Here is an 18330-nt window from a genome sequence, read left to right on the forward strand (position 1 = left end):
AATGGAAGCTGACGCTTGTACACAGAGGAGGGCTCTTCACAAGCTGCGTGTCAGGTGGGCCAGAGAGAGAAAGGGGGGGGTGGGGGGTTCTCAGCCTGGCCCTGTGGGCACTGGGGCCCCGTCACCCAGGGGCGCTGTCCTATGCCGGGTAAGCTGCCCAGCAGCGTCCCTGGGCCCCGCTCCCTCGAGGCCAGCACCCTCCCTCCTGCGCGTGGTAACTGGAAGTGTGTGGGCCTTGCCTGGTGCCCCTTGGGGGCCAGACCATCCCTACTTGAGAGGTGTTGACAGAGGGGATTTAAGTAACGGGACATAAAGAATAGATTCTCTTCAATTGCATGGAACATTGAACAAAAACTGCCACATGTTAGGCCCCAACGAAAAATCCCGAGTTTCAAAAAGTAAAACCTGTAGATAGCAGATTCTCCGACCACAGTGCAACCCAGTTAACCTGAGAGTCTAAGGGTAGCTGAGAACATCTACGCCGAAGGCCCCAGCCCCTTCCTTGTCGCTCTTGGGCTGAAGAGGACACTCAGTGAAGGACAGGGCTGCCCGCCGCAGCCCCGGGGTGAGGCAGGAACGGCCCCCGGGAGAAGTGCATTTAGTAGAGAACCAGAAAAACGAACGAATTCAGCTTCAGCCCAAGGAACCAGGAAAATAAAATTAAGGCAAATGTGTTTTTGCTTTTTGCGGATCTCACTAAGAAGAAATGAGAACAGTATTTTAAGAGGTGTGTGACCCCAGATGATGGGAACTGCACACATAAGGTCGTACCATGTTCGGTTCCACGGCAGTCCCCGCAGCGTGCAGCGGCTCCAGGCGGGATCTCGGTGCCCAGAGCAGGGCGTGGACCCTGGGCCACAGCAGTGAAAGGGCCGAAGCCTAACCACCAGACCCGGGGAACTCGCGCTGTGTGTGGTTTAGGAAGACGATGTAAGTGACCAGAGCTGACCTTGGAGGAGGAGACCTTGGCCAGGGCAGCCGCTGTAGCCGCGGCGGAGATGCTCAAGATGGATCTTTTAAAAAGGCACCGGGAGGGTTAGGTCAGACTTTCAGGGGACACATAATCCGTGTTGTATAAACTGTAGCTTCCGTTCACTAAACAGCATTATTGTGCACCTGCTGTGTACCAAACCTTGTGATAGTGGCCACGGACATCATGGTGCCCAAATGCAGCTGCGGCTCCTTCCTGCCAGGAAGTGGTGGTGGCACAAGTTAACGAGAAGCCCATTCAAGTAGACTGAAGATGCCACCTGCAGCAGCTTCTGCTCTGAGACGCAGGTCAGAGGTCAGGACAGTTCTTCCAAGTCGGGCCGACCCATGTGACGCGCCAGGGGAACGGCAGTGGAGAAGGGCATGCAGGGTGGGAGGTCCTTCCAGGTGGGGGCTGTGTGTCCAGAGGGGGGTGTGTGGGGGGGACATGGGTCTCTGAATGCAGTGTTGGGGGGGGGGGCTGTGTGTCCAGAGGGGTGTGTGTGGGGGGACATGGGCCTCTGACTGCAGTGTGTGGGGGGGCTGTGTGTCCAGAGGGGTGGGGGGGGCATGGGCCTCTGAGTGCAGTGTGAGGGGGTGCTGCTGTGTGTCCAGAGGCTTTGAGGGTGTATGTGTGCGGGACATGGGCCTCTGACTGCAGTGGCGGGGGGACAGCAAGGAGCAGCCACGCTGCAGTCCCGCCTGGGAAGACTTAGGGTCTCTGTCTTGCAGGCAGCGGGAGTCCCCTGCAGGGTGTAAGTGGTGTGTCCTCATCGGATCTAGGGCTCCAGAAGATCCCTTTAACGGCCCGGAAGCAGGCCCAGGCCCCCAGAGCGGCGCTTGAGTCAGCCGTGCAGCGTCCACACCCCAAGGTGCTCCATCTGCAGCTGTAAGCGGGCGCGAAGGGGCGGCCAGCCTGCCGCCCCTGAGCCGTCTCACCTCGTGTTAGGATGCGCGGGGTGTGAGGAGAGCGTGCATTTCATCTCAGAGAGGCCGTTAAGTGTTTGCTCATGATCCAAAAAGCTTGGCGCCCCCGTCATGGCGCAGCGGAAATGAATCCAACTAGGATCCATGAGAATGTGGGTTTGATCCCTGGCCTTGCTCAGTGGGTTAAAGATCTGGCGTTGCCGTGAGCTGTGGTGTAGATTGCAGACGAGGCTCGGATCCGGTGGGGCTGTGGCTGTGGTGTGGACCGGCAGCTGTAGCTCCGATGCGACCCCTAGCCTGGGAACCTCCATGTGCTGGGGGTGTAGCCCTAAAAAGACAAAATACAGAACAAAACAAACTGGATTATACATCTGTCTTAGTGGGCTAAATCTTGAACTTTAGAGAAATCTTAAAACAGTTCTCAATACTCCAGTTGTTAGCATGATATTCATGCTATCTCGATACCATATACACACGTAGACATGAGTCGTTATGTCGCTGTCATTAGGAAACACGGTTTTCAGGGTAAGAAAGAAAGACATACAAGTTGTAATTCAAAGTAGTTATGTAAATACCCTGTAATCTCAGATTTGAATTGGAGGCATCAGTGTTAACTTGTTTTAAAAAAAAATTTGTGAGAAAAGATTTCCTCCCTGTCCGTGGAATCGTCCTGGGACCCGTGAGCAGCCAGGACAGCGAGCCCCCTGGCACCGACCGTGGTCCCCGCACACCTGCCCCCTGCGAGAAGTCGGCTCCAGGCTCGCGTGGCCTGGAAAAGTCTGGGCTTGGCACAGCAAATAGACAAGCTGAGCCTGGAGCCCCGTTTCACCTAAAAGCAGAAAGCTGTCTCGAATCACCAGGGCGTGCAGGTTCCGCCATGGCGCTGCAGAACCCCGTCCGACTGGGATCCATGAAGATGCGGGTTCGATCCCTGGCCTTGGCGTGAGCTGGGGTGTAGACCAGCAGCTGTAGCTCTGATTCACCCTTAGCCTGGGACTGTCTATATGCCATGGGTGCAGCCCTAAAAAAGGCAAACAAAACAAAACAAAAACCAAGAAAACAAAAAGAATTACCAGGATGGGATAAAAGGCTGTAGGAGGTAACAGCAGGGGCTTGCGTTGGAAAAAGATGCGGTAATGGGAGTGTCAAAACATGTATACATATTTTAAAAACTGCCCTTAGTTTGTAAATGTTCAAACCCAGGAGATCCTAGTGTCCTGAAACCACCTCGCCAGTCACTAGAGAAGGCCAGGAAACCGGCGGTGACTCTGAAGACTGGTACCCAGAGGGAACAGCAAGCCTTCGTGATGCCATCCCTGGGGCTGCAGGGCAGAGGGTGGCGGGGTGGGGCGGGAGGAGGGTCTGGAGGCGTTACTAGGAGTCCAGGAAATGATGGGCTGGGTGGTGACTGTTTCTGTAGCTTAGCTGTTGAGTCAAAGCTAGATGCCTGTTCTCCAGAGTGGAATTCTAGGGCGTAGACCTCATGGTTGCCCAGTGCTCACGTGCTCTCGGGTGGTGTGGGGTCGTCCGTGGGCTGTCAGTGTGTGTGGACTCCGTTACAGGCTTCTTACATGCCAGGATCAGGCAGGAAGGAGGCGTCCTTTCCCCTTTAGTACCGGAAGGTGTTAGGATCTTTTGGAGATACGCCACTGGTACCAGGCATCGAGCACCAGGCCGTCGTTTTCTGTAGACTCACGAATGTCTGCAGAGCAAGCTGACACCTGTGTGTCCTCGAAGGTACGTGGTTGAAGGTCATTCGCGGTGTGTACCCAGTGGGTCACCTTCGTCCGACCTGCCCCCTTTCCCCTCACTTGCCCATCCTCGTGGCACGGAAGTTCCCCAGCCAGGGAACACACCTGGGCTGGAGCTGCAGCCACACTGGGTCCTTACCCCAGTGCACTGCAGTGGGAACTCCCATCCGTTCCCACTTCGAATGACGTAATTCCCGTAATTCACAGGTTGCGTTGATACAGTTACCATTCTTAGGCATCACAGTTGTCAGACTGCCCGGGCTGTTGTGACTTCCTTGTGAGTTCTGAGTTAATCTAGAAACGGTTGACCTGAAACAGACTGCTGGTTACTTCTCTAGCAAAATCGAAGCTATTCGGGATCACGAAGAATTGCGACCCTGGCGAGGCTGCGCTGCCACGAGGGAGGGAGAGCCGATTGAAAAGGGGGAGAAGTTGGGGGGCTGCAGTCAGCAGAGTCCCTGCAGGAAGTGAGGGTTCGCTGGTGGCCTCTCTTCGCTGAGCTCTCGCCAGGCCCGGAGCAGCCAGTCTGCTTCCCATGCGTCCCCACCGTCGGGGCCTGCGCGCGCCCCCTGCTGGCTCCCGACTCTGTCGAATCGAGGTTTCTGTTTGTTAATTTTTACAAAACACAGTTCTGTTGCGTTCTCCGAAATACCAGGCAGAGGACACGGCACGGCCAGGTTGGCCTCGGGAGGTGTCTAGCCGTGTCCCTGTCGCCTCACTGTGGCAGAGCAATGGCACCGCGTCCCCGCTCGGCCAGGCCGGGCACAGCCTGGCCCTCTCGTCCTGCTCGTGGGTCTGCGGGCCAACAGTTCGGAAAGAGTGCGGTGGAAACGGCCCGTCTCTGCTCCTCAAGGTCGGGTCCTCAGCTAGGGGGGCATGGGGGCTGGGGGTGGCCTGGTGGCCGAGGGCTCCAGAGTCTGGGGGGAGAGGTGCTCCAGCTCGGAAATCCATGCTGGCTGTCGGCTGGGATGGGAGCCGGGCTGTGGCCCAGAGCCCCTTGGACAGACCCTCCCTGTGGCCTGGGCTTCCTCGCCTCTGGGGGTGGGGGGGTCTGGTTAGTCAGACTTGTTACTGGGGGGCGGCCTCAGGGCTGCAGAAGTGAGGGGCCTCGAGGCAGGAGCACGTCACCTGCTTCACCCAGCCGTGGGGGTGCCCTGCATCACTTTGGGTGTCTCTTGGTTCCGAGGGAGTCAGAGAGGTCAGGTCGGACTGGAGAGGGGGCGAGGGCCCCGTGGCGGGGGGTGTGGAGCGTGTCTGAGTAGGGCCTCCGGTGGCGCTGGGGAGAGCCCTTCCCCCGTCCTCCTCCCCGCCCTCGCGCAGCCCCTCTGGGACACTGGTGGCCCCTCGGGGCCCATGTTCCTGGCGCCTGCGTGTTGGCCTGGGCACTGGCACGGGCTGCCTGAGCAGGACCCACACCGAGCGGCTCCGGGGTGGCTGCCTCCAGGTCTGATCTCGTGGGAGCCTCTGCTTTGCCAGCCAGGTCACCGGGAGCCCTGTGCCTCAGTTTTGGGAGTTTCTCAGAACCAGCAGGAGTCTTGACTGGGGCTCTGTCTCCGCGTGATCTTTAGGTGACGACACGCGCTAAGGAGAACCTGCAGACGCTCCACAAACGGCTCGAACCGCGAGTGGGCTCAGCACAGTTAGAGCGGGTGCCAGGGGGGTCTGCACAGACTCGGGTCACTTCCCACCCGCCCGTCCACCAGGAAGTAGAGCGACAGGGACATACTTCTGCCAGGAGCAAGAAACCCCTCCAGTGTCTAATCAGGACTGAAAAGACCCCCAGACTTCACAACGGGCGCCAGAGCGGACCCCACGCTCTTGGTCCTGGGGCGCTGTCCGTCCCCCGTAATCCGGATGCTTTCCAGCGTTGTTAGGAAACGGTCTCTTGACGGCAGGCACCTTGCTTGGTTTCTTGCCGCGTCCCCAGGATTTAGAACGGAGCTGGGCACAGACAAGGCTTTCAAGACGCCGTTGCAGGCTGAATAAAAGGCACCGTCGTGCTCCCAGCAGGTCGCGTGCCTGCCTTTCCACTTGCCAGGCCCGAGGCGCCTTTTCTCTTGGACGTGACCGTCGTGTTCACGGAGGGGGAGCTGCGGGGGGGAACTGCGGTGGATTCCTCTGCCCCTGGGGTGACATGTAGGCTCTGTTTCCACATATCCAGCTTTCTTGCCATGAGTGTTTGTTTTGGTTTTGGTTTTTAGGGCCGAACCCACGGCCGGTGGAAGTTCCCAGGCTAGGGGTTGAATTGCTGGCCTGCACCACAGCCCTGTAAGGTGGGATCTGAGCTGGATTAGCCACCTGCACCAGAGCTCATGGCAACGTCAGATCCCCGACCCACTGAGCGAGGCCAAGCGTCGAACTCGCATCCTCGTGGATACTGGTCAGGTTTGTTTCTGCTGCGCCACAAGGGGAGCTCCCGTGTTGTGCGCTTTTAATGCCCTTTGAAATAAGGCTTTTGAGCACGGGAAGATATCACTTGAAGTCGTTTTAAAACCAGCATTTATTAAAGCTACAGAGTTACAGACCTGTCCCCCCCCCCCTTTTACATAGAATTTATACATTTTATTCTACTCTTTGTAAATTTAGTAAATTTTCGTCTTTAACCCTAAGACAGCCTCCATCAGCTCAAGGTGATCAGACCACATACACCAGTCCTACTGAGCCTCCCACATGCAACGTAAATTTCCTCACACCTTTCGAACCGTAGTTTTAAGTTTAGTAGATGCAGTTTTCATTTTAAGCACCACATAAATAAAGCCTCCGTGACTAGGTCTAGTGATTAGAATCGCACCTGCAGGGAACCCCACGTTCTCGGACTTGCCAGACCTTCCCGGAGGGGAGCCTCGTGGGCCGAGGGGCGTGGATGTGTTCCCCGCCCGCCAGGTCGCCAGCGCCTGGAATAGCGCCTGCCCGTCACCCTCAGGACGTGGAAGGGTTTCCGATCCTAGTGCGTTTCCGTACCTCTTCACTAAAAGGGAAGCGTGCAGGATCGGACACTCAGGGGTTACATTGGAATCAAGGCTAAAAGCCAAGATTAATTTGCCAAATGTTCTTACATACTGCAAACAAACATTCTAAAGCCAAACAAAAACATTAAAACCGACATCTCCCGGGGGGCCCGGAGACTCTGCTCTGATAAGGCAGCAGTGACGGCACCTTGGACACATCAGGGTTCGGTGGGGGGGGGGCTGCGGGGGTGGGGAGCCGAGCAGCGGCCACCTGGGGCCTCTCCAGCCTCTGATCCGCAGAAGGAGCCTGCTCTGACCTTTCCCGCCGTGTCCATCTCCCCGCCCAGGGCTTCCCCGCTGCTGGGATTCGCCTGTCTGGCTCCTGCACAGCTTCCCGGCTTGTCAGCTGGCCTGGGCTGGAAAGCTTAAACATAGCAAAGTGCCTGCCTCTTCAACTTGGCTCACATTTCGTATTTTATCTGCCCTTGAGGTCTTAGCACCAAAGCTATAGTCTTAGTTGATTTTGAGAAGAGCAAAACTTTTTTTTTAGAGCTGCACCTGTAGCATATGGAGGTTCCCAAGCTGGGGGTCAAATTGGAGCTGTAGCTGCCGGCCTACACCAGAGCCACGGCAACACAGAATCCGAGCCACGTCTGGGACCAACACCACAGCTTGTGGCAACGCTGGATCCTTAACCCACTGAGCGAGGACAGGGATCGAACCCACATCCTCACAGTTACTAGTTGGCTTCTTAACCAGCTGAGCCGCAGCAGGAACTCTGAGAAGAGCATAACTGTTTTATGGTTAACCGTTCGTGTGCTCCAGTTTCTTTCAAACTGGTTACTTGGTTTGCGATCCCAGGACCCCTCGGGGGCACCAGGCTTCTCGTCACGTCTGCTAGCAGAGCGCCCTGCTGTTGTTTCAAGTTTAATACTTGCGGCTGGCAAGGGATGGATTGTTTTAAGTTTTGTGTTTCTCCAGTTACTTTTGAGTTTTATGGTTTCTGTACACGAAGATTGGAAAGTTGCATTTTGGTCATTTGTATTCATCTGGCTGGAATTCCTGAAAGGGCGCAAAGAGACAGTTTCCATGGATGAGTCCGTTTACCTGGATTACACCTGTACACATAAAAGGGACCCAAACCGTGGTATCCTGATTTTAGCCCCACATGACGTTAAGTGAAGACGTGGAGTTCCCACTGTGGCGCAGCGGTAATGAACCCGACGAGGATCTGCAGGGACACTGGTTCGCTCCTCGGCCTCGCTCAGTGGGTTAAGGATCCGGCATGGCTGTGGCTGTGGTGGAGGCTGGCAGCTGCAGCTCTGATTCGACTCCTAGCCTGGGAACTTCCACATGCTGCAGGTGTGGCCCTAAAAAGCAAAAAAAAAAAAAAAAAAAAAAAAGAAGAAGAAGAGGTTGAGACACTTGGAGAAAAGGAACCGCCTAGACTGTTGGCAGGGATGTAAACTGGTGCAGCCACTACAGAGAACAGTATGGAGGGGCCTCAGAAAACTAAAAATAGAGTTACCATATGACCCAGCAATTCCACTCTTGGGCATATATCTGGAGAAAACAAACCCACTGATTTGAAAAGATAACACACACCCCAGGGTTCATAGCAGCATTAGTTACAGTAGCCACGGCATTCACGCAACCTGGGTGCCCATCGACAAGCAAACGGATGAGGACAACGGGGCACATTCGCACAGTGGAGTATTACTCGACCCTAAAAAAGGATGGGGGCTTGCCATTTGCACCGACATGGATGTACTTGGTGGGCATTGTGCTAAGTGAAACCAGTCAGAAAGCACAGCATTGTATGTTCCTTACGTGCAGAATAAAAACAATCACTAGTGAATATACAGTAAAAGTGAAACAGACTCACAGGTACCAGAACAAACCAGTCCTTACCAGTGGGGAGGGAGGGGGCAAGTGGGGGGAGGGCATTGCGAGAGACAAACCACTAGGTACCAGATAAGGTACGAGGGTGTGTGCTGTGTAGCACAAGGAATGTGGCCAACGTGCGGTTCCTGTAAGTGGAGTGTGATCTTTGTAAAGAAAGAGTGGGGGACACTGTTGAGGTTGAACATCGTAGAAACTTAGTTTTCTGTGTAACGGGAGGGGAGCAGGGGTTCGCTGCCTGTTTCTAAATCTCAGGGAGCCTTGGTTTTCATGTAATGCCTAATATGACAGGTTTTTCCCAAGATGAGCCTGCCGCTGATTTATCTTGGGCTGGATGCTTTTCTGATCTCCCGGGGAACCATCGCTTTTCACTTAGTCGCGTGGCGGCTGACCCGGAGGCCGTGTAGCCCAGCGGGCCGACTGAGGCCTCGAGCAGAGCAGGCGGCTTCCTTGGCAGCACGGCGAGCTCTGCTGGGAGCAGGCGCCGCAGTGTCACACCCGCGGCTTCGGCTGGAGTTGGAGGGAGCGCCCCAGACTGAGCCCCGGAGGCTGCCCCCTGCCCCCGCCCGGGCCTCCTCCTCCGGAGCCGGATCAGGCGGCATTGCCACCTACCAGCAGCGTCCTGCTGGCTCCTTGGCCGTCCTGCGGGGATGTCCGTCCCCCTGCTTCTCTGTCCCCACACTTTCACCCAGCAGACGTGAGTCACCGTGGCGCTGTTCCCCTTCTGCCACCTCCTGGCGCGGTGCTCCCTGTAGAGAGGCCACAAATGTCAAAATTCCCTTTAGAACCTTGGCACCGGGTGATGCCGATACTGCAGTTTTAAGCAGTTGGAGTAGAGGAGGACCGCGGAGCCGTAGGGTCTTAAATAAAGTTTTGTCTTGTCCCCAGTGTGTGTTGTGGGCACGTTGAAACCCCAGAGGTGGAAGAGCAGAGCAGTGACCTCCACCGCTGGGACAGCCGGCCTGGAGACGTGCTCCCGGCCCCGACTGACCGGGCCTCGACTGACCGGGCCTCGTCTAGAGCTGCAGGGCCTCCGCGGTGCCTTGGGTTAGTTGCGCTGTTGCCCTTACGCGGGTTCTGCGGCCGCCCTGTCAGTTGGACCAGGGTCAGTGAGCAGGTCAGGACTGGGGACTCCAGGTGTCCTGGGCTGGTACCCCCATCCCAGCCTCTGCCTCGATCCCGGGGGCTCACAGCCCTTCCCCCAGCCTCTCAGAGCATCTCTCCCCGCTCGAGCCCCTTAGCATGTGGCACCCAGAAAGACCCCATTTCTAGTCTGGCCCTGCTTGCGACCCCGCCAGGCCTCTGCGCCTCCTAACCGCACCCTGGGGTCGCTGGGTTTGTGGCCCAGATGCCCTTGTTTGGAACTTGCTCGTGGGTTTCGAGGAGCGTCTCAAACCTGGCACGTCCCCTCTTCCTCTCTGCCCCAGGCCGCGGAACCTGCTCCTCGCGGTGTGTCCACTTCGGGACACGTGGCTCAGCTCTGCCAGTGGCTCAGGTGGGACCGTGGACCCGACCCGACCCACCCTGCTCCCCGGCCGCCCGCACAGCCTGTGCTCCCGGCCACCTTCCTGGCCCCCAGTCATGCAGCCTGCTCCCCCCCACGGCCAGAGGGGCCCTTCGGAGCCGGAAGCCTCCGTGCTCAGCCCTTCCCAGGCTCGCTGGCCCTCAGGAAGACTCACAGTCCTCACCTGGCCTGTGAGCGCATGTGACCTGCTCCTGTGCCCCTGCTGGCCCTCCCCCCTGCGGGGCACAGGCAGCCCCTGTTTCCCTTTTCATTCACCTGTGCGTGCTGACAGGTGCACCTGGCCTTCCTGTCCCTACATCGCACCAGAGGTTAGCCCAGGGGCTGCCTCGGCCTTGCGGGGCTCAGCCGCATGCCACGAGCCGCACACTCACCTTCTGTCGTGTCACCCTGCCAGAGCCCCCTGCCTCCCTGGGTGCTGCCTGGCGGCCCCCTGTTTATGGCCCCAGGACCTAGAACAGTGTCCTGCACATGTAGACGTTACTGGGTGTTTGCTGGGTGAGTGCAGGGGTAAATCTAAATGCCTGCAGAGGCGGTAGCACGTGCGAGGACAGACGTGGGGTGGCCAGGCAGGCGCTGCGATGCTGGGCGGATCCGGCCTCTGACGAAGTATGGAGAATGGTCCTCCTTCTCCTGGGAAGACGTGTATACGGGGAGCTCCCCGGTGGCTCAGCGGGTTAAGTGTCTGGCGTGGTTGCTGCTGTAGCACAGATTTGATTCCCGGCCCTGAAACTTCTGCAGGCCGTGGGTGCAGCCAAAAAAAAAAAAAAGGTCCGTGGTGCTGCGGAACGAGGGGCAGGCAGTGCTCTGCCCCGATTAACCGATGTGTCTCTGCTTTTGTTTTCGCAGACACCGTGTGCGTTTGACTCAAGATGATTTGATGTTTTGTGATAAAGCCCACCGACCATGATGGCTACACAGGCCTTGAGCATAGACGGCTATCAAGATGGGCAGCAGGTGACAGCTCGCGCTTTATTCTGCACGAGGATCAGCCGCCAGCCTGGCCGCGAGCGCCGAGAGCGCCGTGTGTGCTGGGGGGGGGGCCGGGCTCCGGGAGGCGCAGGGTGGGCCTTTCGCGTTTGATGCGGTCGTGACCTGCTGGCGCTCAGGCAGCTGAGCCGTGGACTTGGTCAGAGTCTTGCCGGGCGATATCAAGTTCGCAATTTTGACCCCTCTAAATCCTAGTTTTTGGGAATTTACCTTTTCAGCGTCAGAGTGAGTCAGGGTTGCTGCTTTAAGGACGCGCTGGTGGTTGATGATCACAGACTCTGCCTGGGTGCTGACCGGCAGGGTCGTCCCCGGCGCGGGCGGCAGGGGGCCTGCCCAGTGTCAGGTCGTGTGTCCCCAGTGCTGTCTGTCTCCTGCTCCCACTCGGTGGCTGTGTCTACACACTCTCTCTGGTAACACACGTGGCTTCTTGAGCACTCTGCCACTGTCCCTGAGACCTGTTTTCCTTAAAGCTGCAGTGAAAGCCCGGAACTGGGGACCGGGGGCGTTGGGGGCACGTGCAGCCTCTCTTGGGACCCTGAGGTCCCCGGAAGGCTCTTGCTCAGTGCAGAACGGGGCTCACTTCATGCTCCCTCCTGGTCTGCAGCCCTGGGCCGGCTCCCTGCTCTGGGCTTTGGGGAGCCATCTAGCCCGGGGTGCCCCCCTCACGTACTCCCCGTGCGATGGGTTCCAGGCGGTGTGTAGGACCAGAGGCTGCGCCCTCTCTTTCCAACTCAGGACTCTCCTGGGTGGACAGTTTGGCACCATTCCGGGCATGTTTCCTGTTGCATAGATGTCTGTCTCTCTAGTTGACTCTTGAAGAATTATCCCCTGCCCCTACCCCTACCCCTACCCCTAACCGAGCATCCGCCTGGGTTCCTGGCAGGGACATGGGCTCTCTTATCCTTGGCCGAGACCATCCCCCACCCCCCCAAAAACCAAGCCACTTGAGGACAGAGGCTAGCAGTTGGGGGCGGGGCAGGCAGACCCCAGACACCCCAGCCGTGAAGAAGCCAAGGGGGCGGCCATCAGCTCAGGGATAATGAGAGGTTCACTGTAGCAATTTTGTTTCATTTGTAAATAAACTGAGTTCTTTATGTGTAAGGATTTAAACACTCTTCCCCTAATTACAAGCAACACCACTTAGTTGAAAGCAATTTCAATGATAATATCTCTAAGGCTTCCTCTTATGTGTAATACTATTTAAACACAGCTGGTCTTTGCTTTCTGGATGCAGTGAAAATTTTCTTAAACTTTTAAAAATTTCAAGTATTTCTTGCAATGTTTGCAGTTTGTGAGCTCCTGGGTCGTGTAGCAGTTAAGAACTCGGCATTGTCATGGCTGTGGCTGTTTCAAGCCCTGGCCAAGGAAAGTCACACATGCTGCAGGCGCAGCCAAAAGTTTTTTTTTTTTTTTTTTTTTTGCACAGCATGTGGATTCCTGAGGTTTAAAGGCAGGTAAGGGATGGAGTTCCTGCTGTGGAACCATGGGACTAGCGGCGTCTCTGCAGCGCTGGGACACAGGTTCAGTCCCCAGCCCGGCACAGTGGGTTAAAGGATCAGGCATTGCCACAGCTGCAGCATAGGTTGCAACTGTGGCTCAGAGCTGATTCCTGGCCTGGGGATTTCCGTATGCCACAGGGTGGCCAAAAATGGAAGAAAAAAAAAGAGGGGGAGAGGAGAGGGAGAGTTTCAGCCCTGTCGCAAATACGGGCCACAGTGGGTCCGGCTGTTTTGTGACCGGATGGGAAGCGCCTGGCCTGTTTATCCTCTTGCGGACAGAGGAGTGAGCAGGGGGAGAGGCAGGTGACACTGCGAACCCGCCAGCGCCCTCACAGGTGTGGGGTTGTTGTGGTTTTGAAAATCTGAGCATTTCACGTATAGTGGCCCGCTCGGCTTTTCAGTGGCTTGGAGATCTGGCCCGGGTTTTAGCGGCCTGAGAGCATCTCCGATTCCAGGCAGCTTTGTCGGCCGCACGCATCGCGTCCCTGGGTCTTCTGAGCGGTCTGGCGGCGTGCTCTTCCTCGCTCTCCCGCTGGGCCCCTCTGAGAGTCGAGGCTCCCTGGGCAGCAGCTTCTTTTGCGTCGGTGACAGATTCTCCACCTTTCGCAGATGCACGTGGTAACCGAGCTAAAAACCGAGCAAGACCCCCACTGCTCCGAACCCGATGTGGAGGGCGTGAGTCCCCCCCCGTGGGGTCCCAGACACCGATGGATGCAGACAAGCAGGCCATTTACAGGTAGGGCGGGCCGTGGAGCCTGCGGGTGTAGAAAACCTCCTTACACGGAACTGGGCGTTCGGGGAGGCAGCGCCGTGAGGCGCCAGGCGACGGCTGCTGGGGTGAAAGGCTCTCATTACGCCGCTGCTCCTAATGCCTCTAAAAAGGTTTTGGAATATAAATCTACGTTGTAGTCAGCCTTGCAAGCCGGACTCCTCATGCCCAGATGGTTGTGCAAGAGAATTCCACCAAAAATATAAAGAAGGGAGAACAGAAGTGCGCCCAGTCTCGTCCAGGGACGAAGAGGGGACACCTCTGACTCCTTTTACGAAGCGAGCATCCTTCGGACACGAAAGCCGGGGGCAGACGGCACCAAACCGTGAAGGGAGCCCTGAACGTCACCAGCAAAATACTAACAAGTCCGGCAACACGTAAGGAGACCATGTAGTGGCCAGATGGAGTTTCTCTCCGGAGCGCAGGACGGCGTCGCCGTTCAGAGACCAGGCAGCGAGCCACCCGCGGCGCGATCGCACCGGGGCGCAGGAGCGCGCGGCACGGGGGCCAACAGCCAGTTACGGGCAGCGCCTGTCCGCCAAGTGGCCCCGGAGGGCGCTTTCCTAACCTGGTAGCGGGCAGCTGCCCCACGCCTGTAGCTCACATCATCCGAAGTGGCGCAAGCCTGAAGCTTTCCCTGAGCTTGGGACTCGGGACGGCAGAGGCGACCCCGCCGACTCCGGCTCAGCCTGTGGTGGACGTTTGGGCCGTTGGGCGGCCAAGGCGAGATGGAGAGAGAAGAGGCACGTCCACCTGGACAGGAGGAGGTAAAACAGGCTTTAGGCGCAAATGACATGGTCGTCTATGTGCAGACCACACCGGAAGAACGTCCGGAATGAAATAAGTGACTGGGTTTGGTTATTTATTCATTTATTTTGCTTTTTAGGGCCACGCCCACAGCATATGGAGGTTCCCAGGCTGGGGGTTAAATCGGAGCTGTAGCTGCTGGCCTGCACCACGGCCACAGCAACGCCAGATCTGAGCCGAGTCTGCGACCTACACCACAGCTCACGGCAACACTGGATCCTTAACCCGCTGAGCGAGCCAGGGATCGAACCTGCAACCCCATGGTTCCTAATTGGAATCGTTTCTGCTGCGCCATGATGGGAACTCCCAAGATAAGTGAGTTTAACAAGGTCATGGGTTGCAAGGGCAACACACCGAAACCAATCCTGTTTCTATACCAGTAATGGACAGCTGGAGACTGAAATTAAAAGGGTAACGTCATCGGAGTTGCTGCTGCAGTGCAGTGGGTTAGGGAGCCAGCATCGTCTCTGTGGTGGCACAGGTTTGATCCCTAGCCCAAAACTTCCATATGCCGCGGGTGCAGCCAAAAAGAAAAAAAAGGACAATACCATTTACAAGGGCTCCAAAAATGAAATTTAGGTGTAGATCTAAGACACCACACACAGACCCTTTATGCTACAAACTATCAAAAGCCGATGCAAGAAATCAAGGAGAACCTCACCCAGGGGTGTGCCGTGTCCGCGGCTCGGATGACAGCCCGGTAAGGGGTCCCTCTCCCGATGCTGGTCTCTGTCCCACCGCGGGGGCGGTGGGAGGCAGGGAGATGTTCCGACAGCTGTAGACGAGCTCGTCCCGAGCTTCCTGCGGGAGCCGAGAGAACCAGACCAACGAGAGCAAAACCTTGAGAAAGAAGCGTGGAGTTGGAAGAATCGGTCTACCTGATTTCGGGTGGACCCCCCAACCGCTGGGCCTCCTCGTGCAGAATAAGAGACCCTTGACCCGATCACACTTCCCATACAAAAACCCAGCCCAACGAGCACGGGGATGCGCACGTGAACTCTGACCCGTACAGCGGGTGTCAGCCACGCAGTGGCATCGTCTGCGGCCATCGTGTCAGCATGTGTGAGCCTGGACGCCAGGCCGCGTGCGGGAAGCCAACACGAAAGGCCACGACACGCCTGGCCCCGTTTATAAGAACTGTCCCGACGGCGAAGCTGGAGAGGCAGGAGGTAGAGCCGTCCAGCGGCGCCCAGGGCCGGGGTTTGGTGGGAAATGGAGAGGGACTGCTCGTAGCTTCGGGATCGCTGGGGGGCGACAGCACTCCGGGCCTGACGGGCGGGGGCTGCACCCCTCCGGGTGCCCTGCGGTCCGGGGAGGGAGAGCGCGTGCATGGGCGTGCTGCGTGGCCTGAGGTCCTGTCGCCGCAGAGCCGTCGGATCAGGCAGTGCGTGTGTGCACACTAAAACGCTTTCTCGAAAACGCAGAAAATATATTGTAAAATTTCTCCCTCCAGGCATCCGCTCTTTCCGTTGTTAGCTTTGTTGTTTGAAAAATGTGAACAATCTACACAGGGCTCGGAAGGCACGACTTCTGCCAGTTTCGACGTGGACATTGAGAATTTTGTAAGGAAGCAAGAGAAGGAGGGAAAGCCCTTCTTTTGTGAAGATCCGGAAACTGACAATTTAGTAAGTAAAATCAATGTTTTTCTTTCTTTCCCTTTTTTTTTTTGGGGGGGGTCTTTCTGGGGTCGTACCCATAGCATACGGAGGTTCCCAGGCCGGGGGTCCAGTCATAGCTACAGCTGCTGGTCTACACCACAGCCATAGCCACACCAGATCCGAGCCATGTCTGCAACCTACACCACAGCTCATGGCAGCGCCGGATCCTGAACCCACTGGGCGAGGCCAGGAATCGAACCCGCGTCCTCATGGATCCTAGTTGGGTTTGTTAACCGCTGAGCCATGACGGGAACTCCCGTATATTTTTATTTCTTCTAAATGTAATCTGTTCGGTAACTTAAATTTCTAATTAGAACTTTAGATGGTTTCTGGTTCTGCGAAAGGGGAAAATTGTTCAACTTAATGAAGTGACGTCCCGAGTGTGACTTGAATGTCCCTGGTCCCCAGCCTTCTCTGATGACCCCTTGTCATGATCACGCAGGACAGTTTGGGCCCACGTCCCGACTGGGCTGCGGGCCGAGCACCCCCTGGATGCTCAGGAAGGCCCACTGGGGTCGGTGTGTGTTTGAGCCTGACTTCAGCTCTTGGCCCCCGATCGTGGCCCCCAGCTTTGCTCTCCATGACGGCTGTCTGGAGGCTGGCACTTGGGGTGACAAGCTGTGAGATCGGGGGGTGCGGGCGTGAGCCCGAAGCAGGGACAGGCTTAGCAGAGGCTCCCCTTGCTCTTTCTGCCTGCCTCGTGGGCGCCCTCCTCCTGGGCCCTGGGCTGGCTCCGAAGGCCGCAGCGAATTCCTTGGAGCTGCCGTCGCCGCTGCGCCCGGGGGTGGGGTGGGGTGCACCTCCGCTGGACCCTCAGACCAAAACCCTGGGGCCTTTAACAGCAGGAGGGCCCTGGAAAACTTTTCCTCAGCTAATTGCGCTGGTCTCGGGGCGCTAATTTCTCATTAGCTGCTCCAGCTGCATAGTGGGTTTTACAGGTGAGTTGTCTGACTCTGCGTCTGTCTCCCCATCTTTGAAATGGGACCCATAGTGCCTGCCTTTTGGGGGTGAGGACCAGATGTTCTCTCTGCCTCCGAGTCTCCGTTACGCAGCCGTCGGCGAGGAGGGAGGCAGCCGGCGTCACCCCGGCCGGCACTGGCTCCCGAGGCCGGCTCCGGACCGGGTCTCTGCCCTGCGCCCCAGGTGGAGCCGAAACACCAGGCCAGGGCCCGTGGGCTGGACGGCTCGGCCACTGTGTCGAGCACCCGTTCTCCTCCTGCCCCCGGCAGTGCCTGTGGCCGCAGCCCGTCAGGGTCGCGCTCGCGCCGGGAGCAGCCGTGTGCTGACGAGGGCGCCTTGCCCGCGCTCCCTGCGCCCCGTCTGAAAGCCGCGCCTTCTCTGCCTCCAGATGGTGAAAGCCATCCAGGTTTTGCGTATTCATCTCCTCGAGCTGGAGAAGGTGAACGAGCTCTGCAAAGACTTCTGCAGCCGCTACATCGCCTGTCTGAGGACGAAGATGAACAGCGAGACCCTCCTGAGCGGGGAGCCCGGCAGCCCCTACTCCCCCGTCCAGTCCCAGGTACGCTGGGCCCGGGCGTCTGCAGGGAAAACGCGCTGCTGTTCGAGCCCACCGGCCCTCTCAGAGCCGGGGCCGTCCTAGGCTGCCCGGCTCCAGGCCCCGAGTCTCTGACCCCGGCCTTCGGCCGAGAGTCCGCCTGGGCCTCAGGCAGCGAAGGAAGCGAGGCCTCGTCTGCGTCCTGGACCCGGGAGCCTGGGTGTCTGAGGCTGGAGTACCATTCAGTCTTTCTCTCTTTTTTAAGTGTTTCTTTTTTTTTTTTTTCTTTTTGCTTTTCAGGGCTGCACCCGAGGCATATGGAGGTTCCTAGGCTAAGGGTTGAAGCCGAGCTGTAGCGACGGGCCTACGCCACAGCCAGAGCCATGCAGGATCCAAGCCGCGACCTACACCACAGCTCACGGCAACGCCAGATCCTTAACCCGCTGAGCGAGGCCAGGGATTGAACCTGCAACCTCATGGTTCCTAGTCGGATTCGTTAACCACTGCGCCACGACGGGAACTCCCTAAATGTATTTTGTCAGTTGTGGTAAAATGCACATGACATCGAGTGGCTGGCCTCAGCTCAGGGCGCCAAGCGCCTTCACATGGCTGTGCAGCCGTCACCACAGTCGCCACTGCGCCCACTGGACACTCACTCCCCGTCCCCGTCCCCAGCTCCTGCCCCCACCCTTCTGCCTGCTGTCGCTGTGGAGCTGGCCTGTGTAGGCACCTCGTCCCAGGGCCGTCATCCCGTGTTTGCTCTTCCACGTCCGCGGGTCTCCCTCAGCGCGACGGCTCAGGTTCCTCGGTGCTGAAGCCGCGCTGTGTTCAGCGCCTCTGCAGGTGTGTGGTGTCGCCGCACGGTGGCTGTAACGCGCATTTCTCCTGTGGCGACGCTGCCGACCGTCTCCTCGGCTGCCTTTCCATCCGTGTGCCCTCTGGCGGATTGGCGGCCCCTGTCTTTGGCCCGTCTTCTAATTGGGTTTTTTTTGTTGTTGTTGTTGACCTTTGAGAGTATTCCAGAAGGTAGTCCTTTATTGGATATATGATTTGCAACTATTTTTCCCAAGTCTGTAGTTTATCTTTGCCTCCT

The 18330-nt window shown here is 57.5% G+C and overlaps 1 protein-coding gene across 1 annotated transcript in view; it reads left to right on the forward strand.

The window, feature by feature from the left end:
- The window catches only part of PKNOX1 (PBX/knotted 1 homeobox 1), a 36208-nt gene continuing 19371 nt past the window's right edge, over positions 1494-18330 (forward strand). The window contains 7 exon segments of the mRNA XM_021071043.1: positions 1494-9544; positions 9925-9992; positions 10869-10976; positions 13118-13196; positions 13199-13244; positions 15538-15709; positions 17091-17261. Coding sequence (XP_020926702.1) covers positions 10926-10976; positions 13118-13196; positions 13199-13244; positions 15538-15709; positions 17091-17261 — 519 coding nt within the window. The 5' untranslated portion in view covers positions 1494-9544; positions 9925-9992; positions 10869-10925.

The sequence above is a fragment of the Sus scrofa genome, chromosome 13 (assembly GCF_000003025.6).
Source record: "Sus scrofa isolate TJ Tabasco breed Duroc chromosome 13, Sscrofa11.1, whole genome shotgun sequence".
Classification (NCBI taxonomy): Eukaryota; Metazoa; Chordata; class Mammalia; order Artiodactyla; family Suidae; genus Sus; species Sus scrofa.